The 12,714-nt window shown below is 52.9% G+C and overlaps 1 protein-coding gene across 7 annotated transcripts in view; it reads right to left on the bottom strand.

Annotated features, from left to right (window-relative positions):
* The window catches only part of CNTFR (ciliary neurotrophic factor receptor), a 201,769-nt gene that overhangs the window by 16,266 nt on the left and 172,789 nt on the right, over positions 1 to 12,714 (bottom strand). For all 7 annotated transcript variants that reach the window (XM_071425695.1, XM_071425693.1, XM_071425690.1 and 4 more), the window contains 2 exons: positions 6,397 to 6,514; positions 5,404 to 5,570 (listed from right to left, as the gene is read on the bottom strand). In XM_071425695.1, coding sequence (XP_071281796.1) covers positions 5,404 to 5,570; positions 6,397 to 6,514 — 285 coding nt within the window. The remainder of the gene's footprint in view (positions 1 to 5,403; positions 5,571 to 6,396; positions 6,515 to 12,714) is intronic.

A 12,714-nucleotide genomic window follows, 5' to 3' on the forward strand; every position in this document is an offset into this window, starting at 1 on the left:
ATTTCAGGCTCAGAGGCTGCTCCCAGAGACTCTGGCAATGGCTGGTCAGCTGGTGAGCTTGGCCACAGTGCCCAGTTCCACCTCCCAGCTCCCACAGACTCCTCTCTGTGGCAGGATGGGGTGCAATTTTCCATTTACAGCTTTATCCTCGGCAGCAGGAATGCTTCTCTGGGGCTGTGCTGTGCTGAGCTACTCCAGATGGCTCTGCAATTCCTCTGCTCACTCTGAATCCCAGGGCTGGGGCTGGACATCAGCTTCCATCGACAGGGACTTGGAGTCCAAACACATACGGAAAAGTATAAATCCAGCGTTGGCTCAGCAGGATGGGTTTGCAAAACAAAAGTCTGTTTGGCTGAATGAATGCAGATGACTGTGAACTGCAGCTCTGCAGCGAGGAAGTGGGAAGGAAAGTGCTGGGCTAGGGATGGATGCAATGGATACTCCCTGGGGTAATGCAGGGGGCCTGGCCCTGGTTTTTAGTATGCCAGCCTGAAGGCATGATTAAATTCAGTTGGCCATGGCAAATGTGCTTGGGCAGCAAAGAGAAATACTACTGTGACTGTTAAAGGAAGCCAGGAAAAAAAGTGCCCTGAGGCTGAGGTGGGAGTCACCTGCCCATTTTGCAGGGATGTGACCCCTAGCCCCTCTCCTGTGAGTTGGACACTGTTGCTGGTGCACAGAGGAAGGCTGCCCTGGCTCCAGTTTCATGTTCCCAGCTGCTATGAGCTTTCAAACAGCTCTCCAGGTAAACAGGAAAACCAAAAGTCCCTGGTACCTCCTCATGTGTCCCTCCATCCACAGGATTCCTGCCCAGGCCAGAGAGGACAGCAGGGCAAATCCCCCCAAAACCACAAAGCCAAAACTGTTCCTGCCATGTCCTTCCAAGGCAGCAGGGACACAACAGCCAGGAGAGGGGACCTAACTCTGGCAGCCAGTCCAGAGAGGACAAACATATATCTCTTAGGACAGACCTCATCCTGCTGTGCTCATCATCCAGGGAAACACCTGGACTGGTCCCACAGGGGCCAGCTGAGGAGTGAGGGGAGACAGGCTGTGTCCAGCTTTCTGATTTCTATATGACCTTGAAGGAGTCCTTTATACCCTGCAGACAGGGATGAGTGCACCTCCTTCCCCAGCCTTTGTCTGCCTCCATTCAGCCTGCACATGGTGAGGCAGGGGCTGTCTGGCTGTACATCAGCCAGCATAATAGAGCCCTGTCCTCACTGAGGGCCTGCAGGCAGTAACGTAATAAAAGCAGTAATAGTAATAATAATAATGGATGATGGGCATTAGGCTGAGTACTGGTTAAGCGGCTATAAAACCAGATGTAATATTATCCTGCGGAGCTAAGGGAGCATCATCAGAAATTCCTGGGAAGGGGACTTGGCCAGGAGGCTACTCACAGCTCTTCCCTCTTGGTTTTTGGCTGCTGTGTCTAAGGCAGGGCTTGAAGTGCAAGAAGAGCATCAGGGAGCAGCTTCTCCTTAAGGCGCTGCACGCTCATGCCTGTTAACTGTGAGTCTTCAGCTATCCATCGCCCCTGGCTGTTGTCAGACACGTCTCAGAATGAATCTGGTGGTTCAGAAAGGCAGCTGAGACCCTGTGGCATGGAGCAGCCCGTCGCCCATCCCGTCTCTCCAACAAGAACTAAAATGGATCCCTTGCGGCCATTAAATATCCCCTGGCATTTTCCATGAGCAGAGGGATATTAAACTCCATGTCTTAGCCAAATGTCAGTCTAGGTAATTTAATTCTGCCTTCCTAAGTAGTATGAATTGAACTGACCTTCTGCTCAGGCAACTGTATACCTGTGTTCAAACACTCTGAATTTCATACAGACATGGGCATCATGCAGCCTCTCCGAGATGCTCTGCATCTTCATCAGCCCAGAGCTGGAATTGGAAGGATCAGATGACCTTCTCAAGGTCACACAAGGCACGGGCAGCTCATTTGATGAAGGTATCCACACCTGCAAGGCCTCATCCAAGGCTGCCTTCCTCCTTTTAATGCTGTGCATCTTCTCATATTTTTCCCCAGGATTGTATGAGGAGAAAGGTGCTGAGGCAGGATGCTGATATTGCTGCATGGTGGTGCTGTCCTGGCTTTCCTGGGGAATGCAAAAACACCTCTTGGGCTGAAACACAAGTGAGGAAGGTGTGGCTGTATCCTAGTCGGCCAAAAATGTCCCCATGCTGTTCCAGCCATCATGAAGAAGGTGGCAGCTCCTTACACATCACCTTACTCCTCCCCGGCATCTTCCTCTGCCTACAGGTCCTCTTCCCTACAGTCCTTTTCCTCCTCTCTGAGGCTGGAGCCTGATGTCCATAGGGCTCTGCAGGACCTCCTCACTCTCACCTTTATTAATATTAATACTTTTGCAGAAGATGTAATTATGAAAACAATTTGCAGGAGCAAGATGAGGAAGAAGGCAGTCTGGATCTCCTACCAATAGGAGATGGGGGCCAGAGGGCCGGAAAAGCTTTTCCAGTCATCATTAAAATGACAATGCAGAGTGACCCTTTGCAGCTGGCTGCTAATAACCAGCACGGCATGACTGCCAGCAAGGCATGGGCTCAGGACAGCAAAAGAAAGTACCAGTCATTTTCCACTCAATTAGAGACCATCTTCCCAGCGGCTGGGGGAGGGATTTTCTTCTGGCGACTTCGGGGATGGAGAAGGGAGTGAAGAGGCAAAACCAACGGAGGTCACTCATTCCCAGGGGATTTTTGTGCTTGCCCAGGATGGATGGGTGGCCTGACCCAGCAGACGGTCTTCTCCCAGCTCAGATGGTGCTGGGAGGGAGAGCTGCCTGCCCTGCACTGCTCTCTCCTTGGCTTTGGATTTTGCTCTGTCCCCAGCAGGGCATGAGATTCGGGGGGGCTACATGGCTGCACTTTAACCTCCATGCAGAAGATATGATGTTTTTCTCTAGGCTGAGAGGGAAACACAAGGCAGGCTCTGACAACCAGAGCCCAGGGATTTCTGGAGAAGCATCACACAGGTCCTGGCTGACACTGTCTCTTCATTTTAGCAGGATGTGTGCAGATGTTGCAATGTTCCCACTCAGCATTTTCTCAATGAGCCAAAGCAGTGGCTTTGCCCTGAGCCATAGGTTTTCCACCCTCCATCTAGCAAAGAGAAACCCAGAAAAATCTCCTAGATGAGAGCTCATTGGGCCAGCTGAGATCCCCAGAGAACCTACTGGATGCTAGATCCACACCTCCAGCACTCCCCACGCTGGGACACAGTCCTGGATTGCAGCTGCAGAGAGGAAAGCTGGAAGAGACACTGAAGCTTCAGTGAGGACTGCAGACAACCTGGGGCAAAACTGCCTAGCAAAATGCAGCAATGCAGTGCACTTCTTTTAACACCGGGATGGCATGAGGAGAAGTTCCACTTGGGGTGGGTGGTGTTGTCAGCAGCAGCAGATGCTGTAATGATCTGCTAAGCCTGTGACTGCCTGCTTCAGCACTCTGTCACCACCCTGTCTGTGCTGCTGGTGCATGGCACCCGTACCAAATCCTGAGGAGGAGAATTTCACAGTTGTGCGGAATATGGAGATTTTAAGGCCACTGGATACTGAAGTGGTTATGGGAGTGGGCTGGTGCAGGACACGGCCTCTCCTATCAGCATCAGCCCATCACCCCTTCCCCAAGTGCCATCCTGGAGCCAGGTGATGCCAGAAGGTGTGACCCCTCAGTGCACTGCTGGGACGTGTCCAGGCACCCTGCACCCTTCCAGGCACTTGTGCAAGAGGCAGCAATAGTAGACCCGTGCTAAGGGCTGGCCCGGGGCAGTGCTGGCCTCTGCTCACCACTCCTCCTACCTGGGCCGAGTCCAAACTGCTGTGCTGGATCCAGCTTTGTGCTGGTGTTGGGATGCCCGAGGCTTGCAGCTGGGTGTGCTTCCCCAGGGGAGCTGCCCTTGTGTGCTGGATGGAGGAGCAGATGCTTGGGAAGCTAGGCAGGGCATGGGTGGGATACAGATGTTACAAGAGGGTGCCCTGAACTCCTGCAGGAGGGAATGCAAGGAACTTGGAAAATGTTGCTTAATTGCTGTCCTGGGTCATGCAGGTTGGAGGTTACCTTCATTTTTAAGGAGTGTATCTTCCACAAACACAACAATTTCCATTTAAAGGCACCCAAGTGACTGAAATTCCACCACTTCCCTTCTAAGCTCTCTCCCTTGTTATCAGCATTCCCAATGCACTGATGAACACAAGCTTCAGGTATGGGCCATGCCTGCAGACACATAGCAGGACAGTCCCCACTCCAAAGTTATTTCCCTGTTCTGTTCAGAGCTGGTGCCTTGTTAGATATTTTCCAAGACTTGGAGTACAAAAAGAAAATCTGGTAGAGCAGTGGAGCTCCTCTTCCTGCACACCAGTACTTCCAGCTTCTCCATGCTGTGATGTGTAGCACATCAAAGGCAAAGACCAACCACTGGCTGCACTTTAATTATTCACTTATTAGTTTTTAGGTTCGGTAATTGCTACACGCAACCAGAAAATTATTTTCCAGCGTATTCCTGAACTCCATTCTCTCCTATTTTTCCTCTTCTTTGAGGATGTCACAGCACCAGCTGTAATCTGGCTTTGGATGGTGGGAAAAGCTCCCTGCTTTGCTGTGTTTGGCACTGGATTGCTCAGTTCATGCCCACCCTCTGCAGTCAGGGCAGTTTCTCTGCCCTGGGTTTGGACATGGTTGGGAAGCATCCCTGTGGGACAGCTTGAGACATGGACACTCCAGCCCAGAGGGCCTGCTGCTCCCTGTCCCACACTGCTGTCCTGGTGGGGCAGTGAACAGGTGCAAAAGAAGGAATAGGGTTTTTAGGAGAATATTAGGTAAGGGCTGGGGAGACTTGACTATAGGAGAGCTTTATCCTGACTGAGGATGGAGACAAGAGAATGGGACATTTTATTTTCTCTTCCAATCGTAATTCCCATGACTCTGCTTCCAGCACAAACACCAAACTTCTCCTTTAGGGATGCTCTGAGGGGTAAGAATGGCAACACCATTGCACCTCACAATTTTCACAGCTCTCTGCCCTAATACATGTCAGCTTTTTTCCCAGCACCCCAAACAGGGAAGAACTCCACAACCATGGGCGATCTTGACCACTGGGAGTGGGAACACACATGACACCAGGCCACTGATGTGACCAGCATGGAGGCTGCCTATGGGCATCCTGCCCGGCTCCCCCAGGATGCTCAGGCACCAGCAGGGCCCTGGGAATGGGAGGGGGCTCAGGGAGGAGGCCAGAGTGGCTCAAGCCCCATCTCCATGGAGTCTGAGAATCCAGAACCTCCACCTGGAGAGCCAGTCCCTTCCCTGCCCCATCTTCCCAAGGGATGATGCAAAGCAAGCCAGCCCCAGCACCGCCTGCTGCCGCTGTGGAAGTTACCTATGGCGAACTCGTCAAAGGTGAGCGTGGTGAAGTTTTTGCCCAGAGGATTCGTGACTGTCAGAGTCACCTTGTACTTCACTGTCGAGAAGAGCTGGAGGTATCTGATGTGACACCTGTTTTTGGGAACAGCATCCTTCTCACACACCATGTCTTTTGTGCCATGTCTGGAAAGCAGAGGTGAGAAGAGCTGTTACCTGTGGGTGCTGTTACCCAAGTTGCTGGAGGAAGGAGGCAGATTGTGCAGCTCTGCATGCCCACTAAGACAATGGTCCCCATGCACCAGTCCTTGCTGTGGCCAAAGGGCTGCTTTCCTCCTGCCAGGGAATTGTGTGGGCTCCTGTGTATGAGGTTTTCTCCAAAGCCTACACAGAGGCTTCAGTGAACATCCTCATGCTGGCCCCAGGGAAAGAATGGGACCCTGCTGGGGTTGGGTTTGGCTCTGGTTCTCCCATGGGAGGAACAAGGTCTCCTGATGGTGACACAACCTCAGAAGATAATACATGGCATCAGCCTCTATAAGAGCTGTGCCAGAACTCTGGCTCAGGATAGGGAACGATGCAATGCCATGGCCATGCCATGGCTAGTTCCAGGTGAGAGACACTGCTGCTGCCCAACAACATCCAGCTTACACCAGGAAAGAGCATGGATGTGCCAAATGTGTCAAAAACCAGTGGGCATAACATCCACTACAGACAAGTGGTGCAGGGACAATGGTCTTGGGAAGCACAGAAAGGGGACCAGGGGGATGGGGACTTTCCTGGTCCCTTCTAAGGAAATTTAAACTTTCTCGGTACAAAGTCCTGGTTCCAAACATGCAGTTTATATGTCCTCAGAAAATCCTTCCCCATGCCCATTTCTGGGACACTGATGCCAAATGCTCAACCCAGGTCAGACCCACTGCCCCAAGACTTCATGGCACTACCTGAGACCTGCTCCAAGCTGCAGGGACTGAAACTCACCCTGCTGCACCCTTTATTCCCAGACACTTACATGACAGAGATGTTGAAGGAGTTGGGGATGTAGGTGGGAGTGGGCAGGTGCCAGCTGCAATAGAAACCCTTCGGGTAGTTGTTGGACCGGCACATCAGCACTGGCTCCTTCGGGGGGGCTGCCAGGGAAAGAAAAAGGGTAATTAACCTAATTAACCTGCTGAGGTGGGCTTATCACCAAGTTCTGAGCAAAGGGACAACCCACCACTCCCAGCTGCTGCCAGACTGGGAGGGGAGAGTTTGCAAGGGGAGCCTGGCCTGTGTTTATCAGATGCTGGAAGGATCTGGGGGTCTTTGTCCCATGTCTTCTGCTGAGGTCCTCCATGGCACCTTGCTTTGGGCTGGGCAGTGCAAAGCTCACCTTCTCCTTGGACAGCTCACTGCTTCTAATGGGGGGTGCAGTGATAGAGATGGTTTGCAGGTACCAGGGGAAATTGTCTTCAAGGCTGTGACACAGATGTTGCTGATGAGGAGGAGGTGCTGCTCTCTTGACCCCATTAATCTACACTGCTCACAGCTTTCTCTGCCACATCCCTGGGGAGTGATAAACTTATTGAGGGATGATCCTGCAAATGATCAGAGGTCACCAAAGGGAGGAAGAAGGACCATTGGCAAGATGAGGAGGAGCAATGCAAAACCAGTGGAGAAAATCCAGCTCTGCAAGAGGACTAACAGCGTTAACACTTTTGGCATGAGGAAGAGCATCCCTGACTCCGCTGCACTGCCTCCAAAGAAACACAGAGGCAACAGGAGACAGGATGAGAGCAGCCAGTGGGAGCAGCCTTCCTCTGGTGTGGAAGCTTTGGGAGGCACCTCCTAAATCACACCCCATTGGCTCCTTCCCCTGCTCCTATGTCTGAACATAGGTGTTCCTGAGCCACTCCCCCCCCATTTCCCTGACTGGCCTTGATCTTTGTACTGCCCTGAGACAAGGGTCAGCCCCCAGACCCCCGGAGAAGGTAAGGGGGACTCTCCATGTGTGTGGGCTGGGACCTGAACATCTCACCGCACAGCTGAATTAAACACCTGTGGATATAATACAAAGGCCATTTTTGCTTCTTTACCTTGGGCTTTACTAGCAGCAATTTAGGCTGCAACCCTCTGGCCTTGTCAGCTGATCCTAGAGGTTGGAGGCACAAGGGGCTTTTAAGCCCAGTGAAGTGTTCACACTCTACTTGGCTTTCCTGGATGCATGGGCAGTGCACTCTGCTTTCTGCAGGAGCACAGCAAGGGCTGCAGGAAATCTCTGCAAAATGCTGAGGGAAGGTGCATGAGAAGAACAAGATTTGATACCTTTTGGCTGATAAATTTTGCCTTTGTTGGTAAAAACCTTACCTGATCTGACACCGAAGTCAACTCCTCTTGGTACCTAGGCACTTGCACTGATTGTTAAGAGCAGCACCCTGGCACGGTGTCTTGCCATAAAATGCACTCTCTGGGCTGGATGCGCACTGGGATTCCCCTTGGAAAGGCTGTCTGATCCTGTGGTTCTCCCTCTTTCCCTTCCTTTGTTAGCCCTCATCCCCATCCATCTACTGGGAATATCCCAGGATGTGCTCTTCTCTCCCAGCCAGCTTTTTGAATCAAACCGAGCAGACCCGGCAGCCCCAGAGCCCCTCCAGCCCCGGGGCCCGGGTGTCACTGGCGTGACACACCAGGGGCACAGCTTTCTCGGGAATGAGCCCCAGCTGCGACTGGAATCTACAGCCTACTACGGTCTACAGCGGGGAAACTGAGGCACAGGCTTTGCGCACCCCCCAGCGCCCCTGGGGCAGGGCTTAGAGGGCAAGCAGCTGATAAAGGAGCCAAGAGCAGCAGAGTCAGGGAGCAGGGAGGAGAGGGAGCGGGAGAGGGAGAGGGAGCGGAGGGGGCCGTCGGGAGGGAGGGAGGGAGGGAGGAAGGGCGGGCTGTGCCTCTCCGCTCCGTGTTCCTCCTAATGGCCATTTCAGCCTTCAGCCGGCAGACGAAGGCCAGAGCCTGGTTAATGAGCCTCCGGGTTAAATTATTCAAGCAGACCCTCCACATCAAAACAGAATGGCTAATCGCAATGCCAGAGACAAGGGCCTGATCCCTGCTCCAACCCCATCCTCTTCCTCCTCCCCGCAGGCTCCTTAACCCCTTCCCTGCCTGCCCTGGGCAAGGGCAGCACTGCTGTTTGCGGGGTGCAATGGGGGGGTCGGGGGGTGTCCCGGAGGGGCTGAAGGGGTGCAGGGAGGTTGGGGACAGCCTCTGGGTGCCGGGTGACCGCGTGGTGGCACTGTGGGCTAACAGCACCTGCCCGGCCCCCGGCAAACCGGGATGGGCTGGCACTGCTGCTCGGGGATGCTGGGGATACCGGGGATGCCACCGTAGGCGACTCGCACACTTGCTGCTGGTGCTCAGCTGCTCCTCCCGTGACCGAGAGTCGCAGGGAAGCCGGGCTGAAGCAGGCGGGGCTTTTTCGAGCATTCCTGGAGTCCTGCAGGGTGCAGCGCTACCGGCACGGCCCAAGATGCTGCGCTGCTATGCGCCACAATTAGTCCACCTCAGGATAATTTATATCTGTTGTCTCCAGTATCACGCCGGATCTGGCTCTTGGTGATCTGTGCTAATTCCTCCGCTGAGGAGGCTGGGGCGGGCTCGCTCCTCCAGGTTCGTTTGGCTGGGAGGAGGAGGGAGGGCTGCGCATCCTCATCCTGCTTCGATCCCCACTCTGCAGCAGCCTTTGAAGGTGCCCCATTTCCACAGCATTGAGCGGCGTGAAAATCCTGCCCTCTGCTTCAAGGCTGGCCCCCAACAGCAACCCCAGCCTCTTGTGTCCAGCCTGCTCCACCTCTTACCCTCTGGTGTCTTTCAGCAAGCCAGAGGTGGAAGGAGAGCCCGGGGAAGGGAGACGAAACGATCCTCGCATCTCTGCCCTCCTGATGCAGAGTTCAAGGACAGATGCAGCCGAAGGGAAGCTGCTGTATGGAGCCTGTCTCAGCCCAACCTTTGTCCTCTTTTTCTGGGCAGACACAAGCTGTCTCACATAGACACTCCTGCAACCTCCATCTCTGCAGAGAGCCATCAGCCCCAGAGCTGCAGGCATCCCCAGAGGGATTTGCCAGGCAGATACCCCCCTTTCCACCCTGACAGGCAGAGGGTTCATGGCAGAGTGTGAGGCCCGTGCAGTGTGCCGCAGGGGCTGTGACCATGACACCACATGGGTGACCATGGCCACCACTGCCAGGCACCACAAAGGATGGAGCTGCAAGCCCCTTCCCAGCTGCCTTGCTGCATCAGGAGGGCTCTCTTTGCCCACCCAGCCTTGGTGTCTTCTCCAAGCTGGTGGCAGGTTCCTCATCCCGCTATGGGAGATGGTAGCCTGCAACCTTGTTCCTCTCCCCTCCTCTCCCAGGAAAGGCGCTCACTGGCACGGCTCATGCTGCCCATCAAAGGCTCTTAAAGACAGCAAATAAAATTGCAGGCTCCAATCGATCCAGCGTGCTGTAATGCTGTCTTTGGAGGTGGGCCAGCCCATCAGGCCAACAGAGAGAGCAAGAAAGGCAGTGGAGGAAAACAAAGCCATCAAGGGAGCAGCGTTAAAGGCTTTTTCTGCCCTGAGGTTTTAGGCAGTGCTGCTGGGTGTGGGGTGTCCTGCTCCAACCTTCTCCATCCTCCCCCAGATGATGTCCAGCTCTCAGCACCTGCCCCACACCACAAACAGCCTGAACAACAGGTTGAGCTACTTGGGCACTCCTCCCTGGGCTCCTGCACACAGCCTCCCTAATTCTGGCAAATATTTACATCCGTGTTGCTTCATGGAGCTGCTGAACTCTGTAAAAGCAGAGCTCTTTTCCTTTTGCCACAAACAGCGCCTGCCCTCTCTAATCTGTCTCTTAACCTCTTGCATGGCAGGGAGCCACTTCTCCCATGTGCTCTGCTGATGTCCTCTCTGAAAACCCAGCATGCTTAATGCCTGGCTGTGGCAGCTTCCCAGAGGCTTGGGTTGCAACCAGCCTCGCTGCAAAAGCCCTGGGTGAGGTGAAGAAAGGCTCAGAGCTGAGCACATCCCATCTGGGCACATGGCTCACAAACTATGAGATGCTCCTGCAAAATCTGGGTCTGCCACAGCAGTGAAAGCTGGTGCCAGGGTCACTGTCTGTGCAGATCCCTGAAAAAAACAGTGGTAGGGATAGAGCTGGCTTTCCCGCCACACAGTGCCCCATGCTTTGCATCCCTTTAACTCTGTCTCTACAGCTTTTTGGAAATAGCTGTCACTTGACCAGCTTCAGGACTTCTGCTCAGCTGGGGACAGCACCACGAGTGGTCCTGGGGAATGAAACAGCTCTGGATACACCAGCACAGAAACTGATTTTTGTTTCCCTCCTCATCTCTAAAGCCCAGTTGTCCTTGTACCCTCAGTCCCACTGTGCAGGGGAAAACTGTGACCAATCCATTTTAGAAACCACTAAAAATGATCTACAAGAGCTTTTCCTAGCTCTGCTAGGTCATGAGATAATGGACATTAAAATCATGACACTTTTATATATAGAAAAGTTATTTTAGGTCACTTTTAGAGGTTTCTGAAATGGATCAGTTATAATTTTCCTTTCCTGCTGAGGGCTGAATGCACTAAAGATGCCTTGCTCCACAGGTGGAAGGATACAAAAAATAGCACCAATAAAAGTTTTAAGAGGCCTCTCAAACACTTCTGTAGGAGGTATTTTTTCTGGTGCACTCGGGGCACATTCAGGCGCTGGGCTGATGGGGGATAATGAGCCCATAGTGTGCTTTTGGGGTCACCTGCATAACTCATCATCTCAGTCTGGGGCCAGCAAAAACTCCAGGGTCCATGGCAGCAGCATGTGCTTGAGCTAGAGGTACAGCTGTGACACAGCCTGCCTGCACATGGGCAGGAGCCCCGTGCTGCCCCACACGGGGGGACAGCCCCACAACCAGTGCTGTTCTGCTGCCAAACTCCTGCTGTTTGCACCCCATGTGCCACAGCAGGACCAGAGGGCACTGGTCCAGTGGGCACGTGGGGTGCAAACAGCAGGAGTTTGGCAGCAGGAGTTTGGCATCACCCAGTGATCTTTTTTTCACACCAGTGGTGTGGTGTGAAATACAAAATACAGAGAAAAAGCCACCCAACTGACCAAGAGCAAAGCTGCAGAGGCTTGGACAGCACAATAGGAATCCACCTGGGCACGAGATGCCAGCACTGAGCACGTGGGCACAGGAGGAGCAGACCTTGCTATTCCACACACGCATCCACACAGATGCTTTTGTTATGCACATGCTGGCTGCCAGCACGATGTATTATTTATCTAACGCCGCTTTTCTAAAAGCCTGTTTGTGTACAGGGGGCTGGCAGGAAACAACAAAGAAAACAATGATGAATAAATCATATTTCTACTGCCAGGTGTATCAGGGGGGCATCTGTCTGCCATGTGCCACCTGTGCTGGAGTGCAGCATGGCTACGGCTGGGGACAGTCCCCTCCATGGACCCAAATGTTTGGGTGCAATTGTGTTTTGTTGCTGGAGAAAGGGAGGGAGGTGAAGCTTTGAATTTGGTCTGTTTCCCCTTGACCATCTGTTCTTCTTGGGTAAGTGTGAGGATGAGAAGGGGTGCAGAGGATAGCAGGTGATCCTCCCTATGTTCAGGGAACATCATGCTCATAACCACCATTTCTTCAAGAAGGATAGAGCAGGTGTTTTTAATTTATTGGTTTTGTGTTGTTGGGTTGTTTTTTTTTTTTTTTTTTTTTTTTAGTTGATGCAGCAAAATTCATTTGAGAGAGAATTAGAGAACCCAGGGGTGCAGGGGCAGAGGATGAGATGGGTTTGTTTCTCACTGACCTTCTGGGTGACCTGGGCAAGTGATGCAGACAGGGTTTATGTCTCTCCCTTTCAGTCTAAGCCACCCCAAGCTTAGCAAATGGACATCTTCAGGGGGACATTCCTGATCACCAGAGCTGCCCACATTCAGCCAGCATCTAGCCCAGCCCTCGGACTCAACACTGCAGCACCTCCCTGGTAGCTCCCAAAATGGGCCAGGGACACCTGCAGCTGTAGCCAAAGACCCCTGACCCTGCTGCCACCTAAGAGCCATCTCCCCAGCTGCAAAGAGCAAGAATTTATTCCCCAAGAAGGTGCTGGAGAAAAAAGTGGACTCAGCAACAGATAAATTTCTAAAAGGCCCTGTTTTACACTGATTGGGGCTAATAAACCAAGCTATGGATTTTCTCATTTCCCTTGCAGAAAATTCAGAGAGCATGGCAAGAGGCAATGCTGTAAATTTTTGGGCAAGGAAAAGAAGAGAAGAGAAGAGAAGAGAAGAGAAGAGAAGAGAAGAGA

This window comes from Agelaius tricolor, unplaced genomic scaffold (assembly GCF_023055355.1).
Source record: "Agelaius tricolor isolate 1412-34295 unplaced genomic scaffold, bAgeTri1.0.p SCAF_4, whole genome shotgun sequence".
NCBI lineage: Eukaryota > Metazoa > Chordata > Aves > Passeriformes > Icteridae > Agelaius > Agelaius tricolor.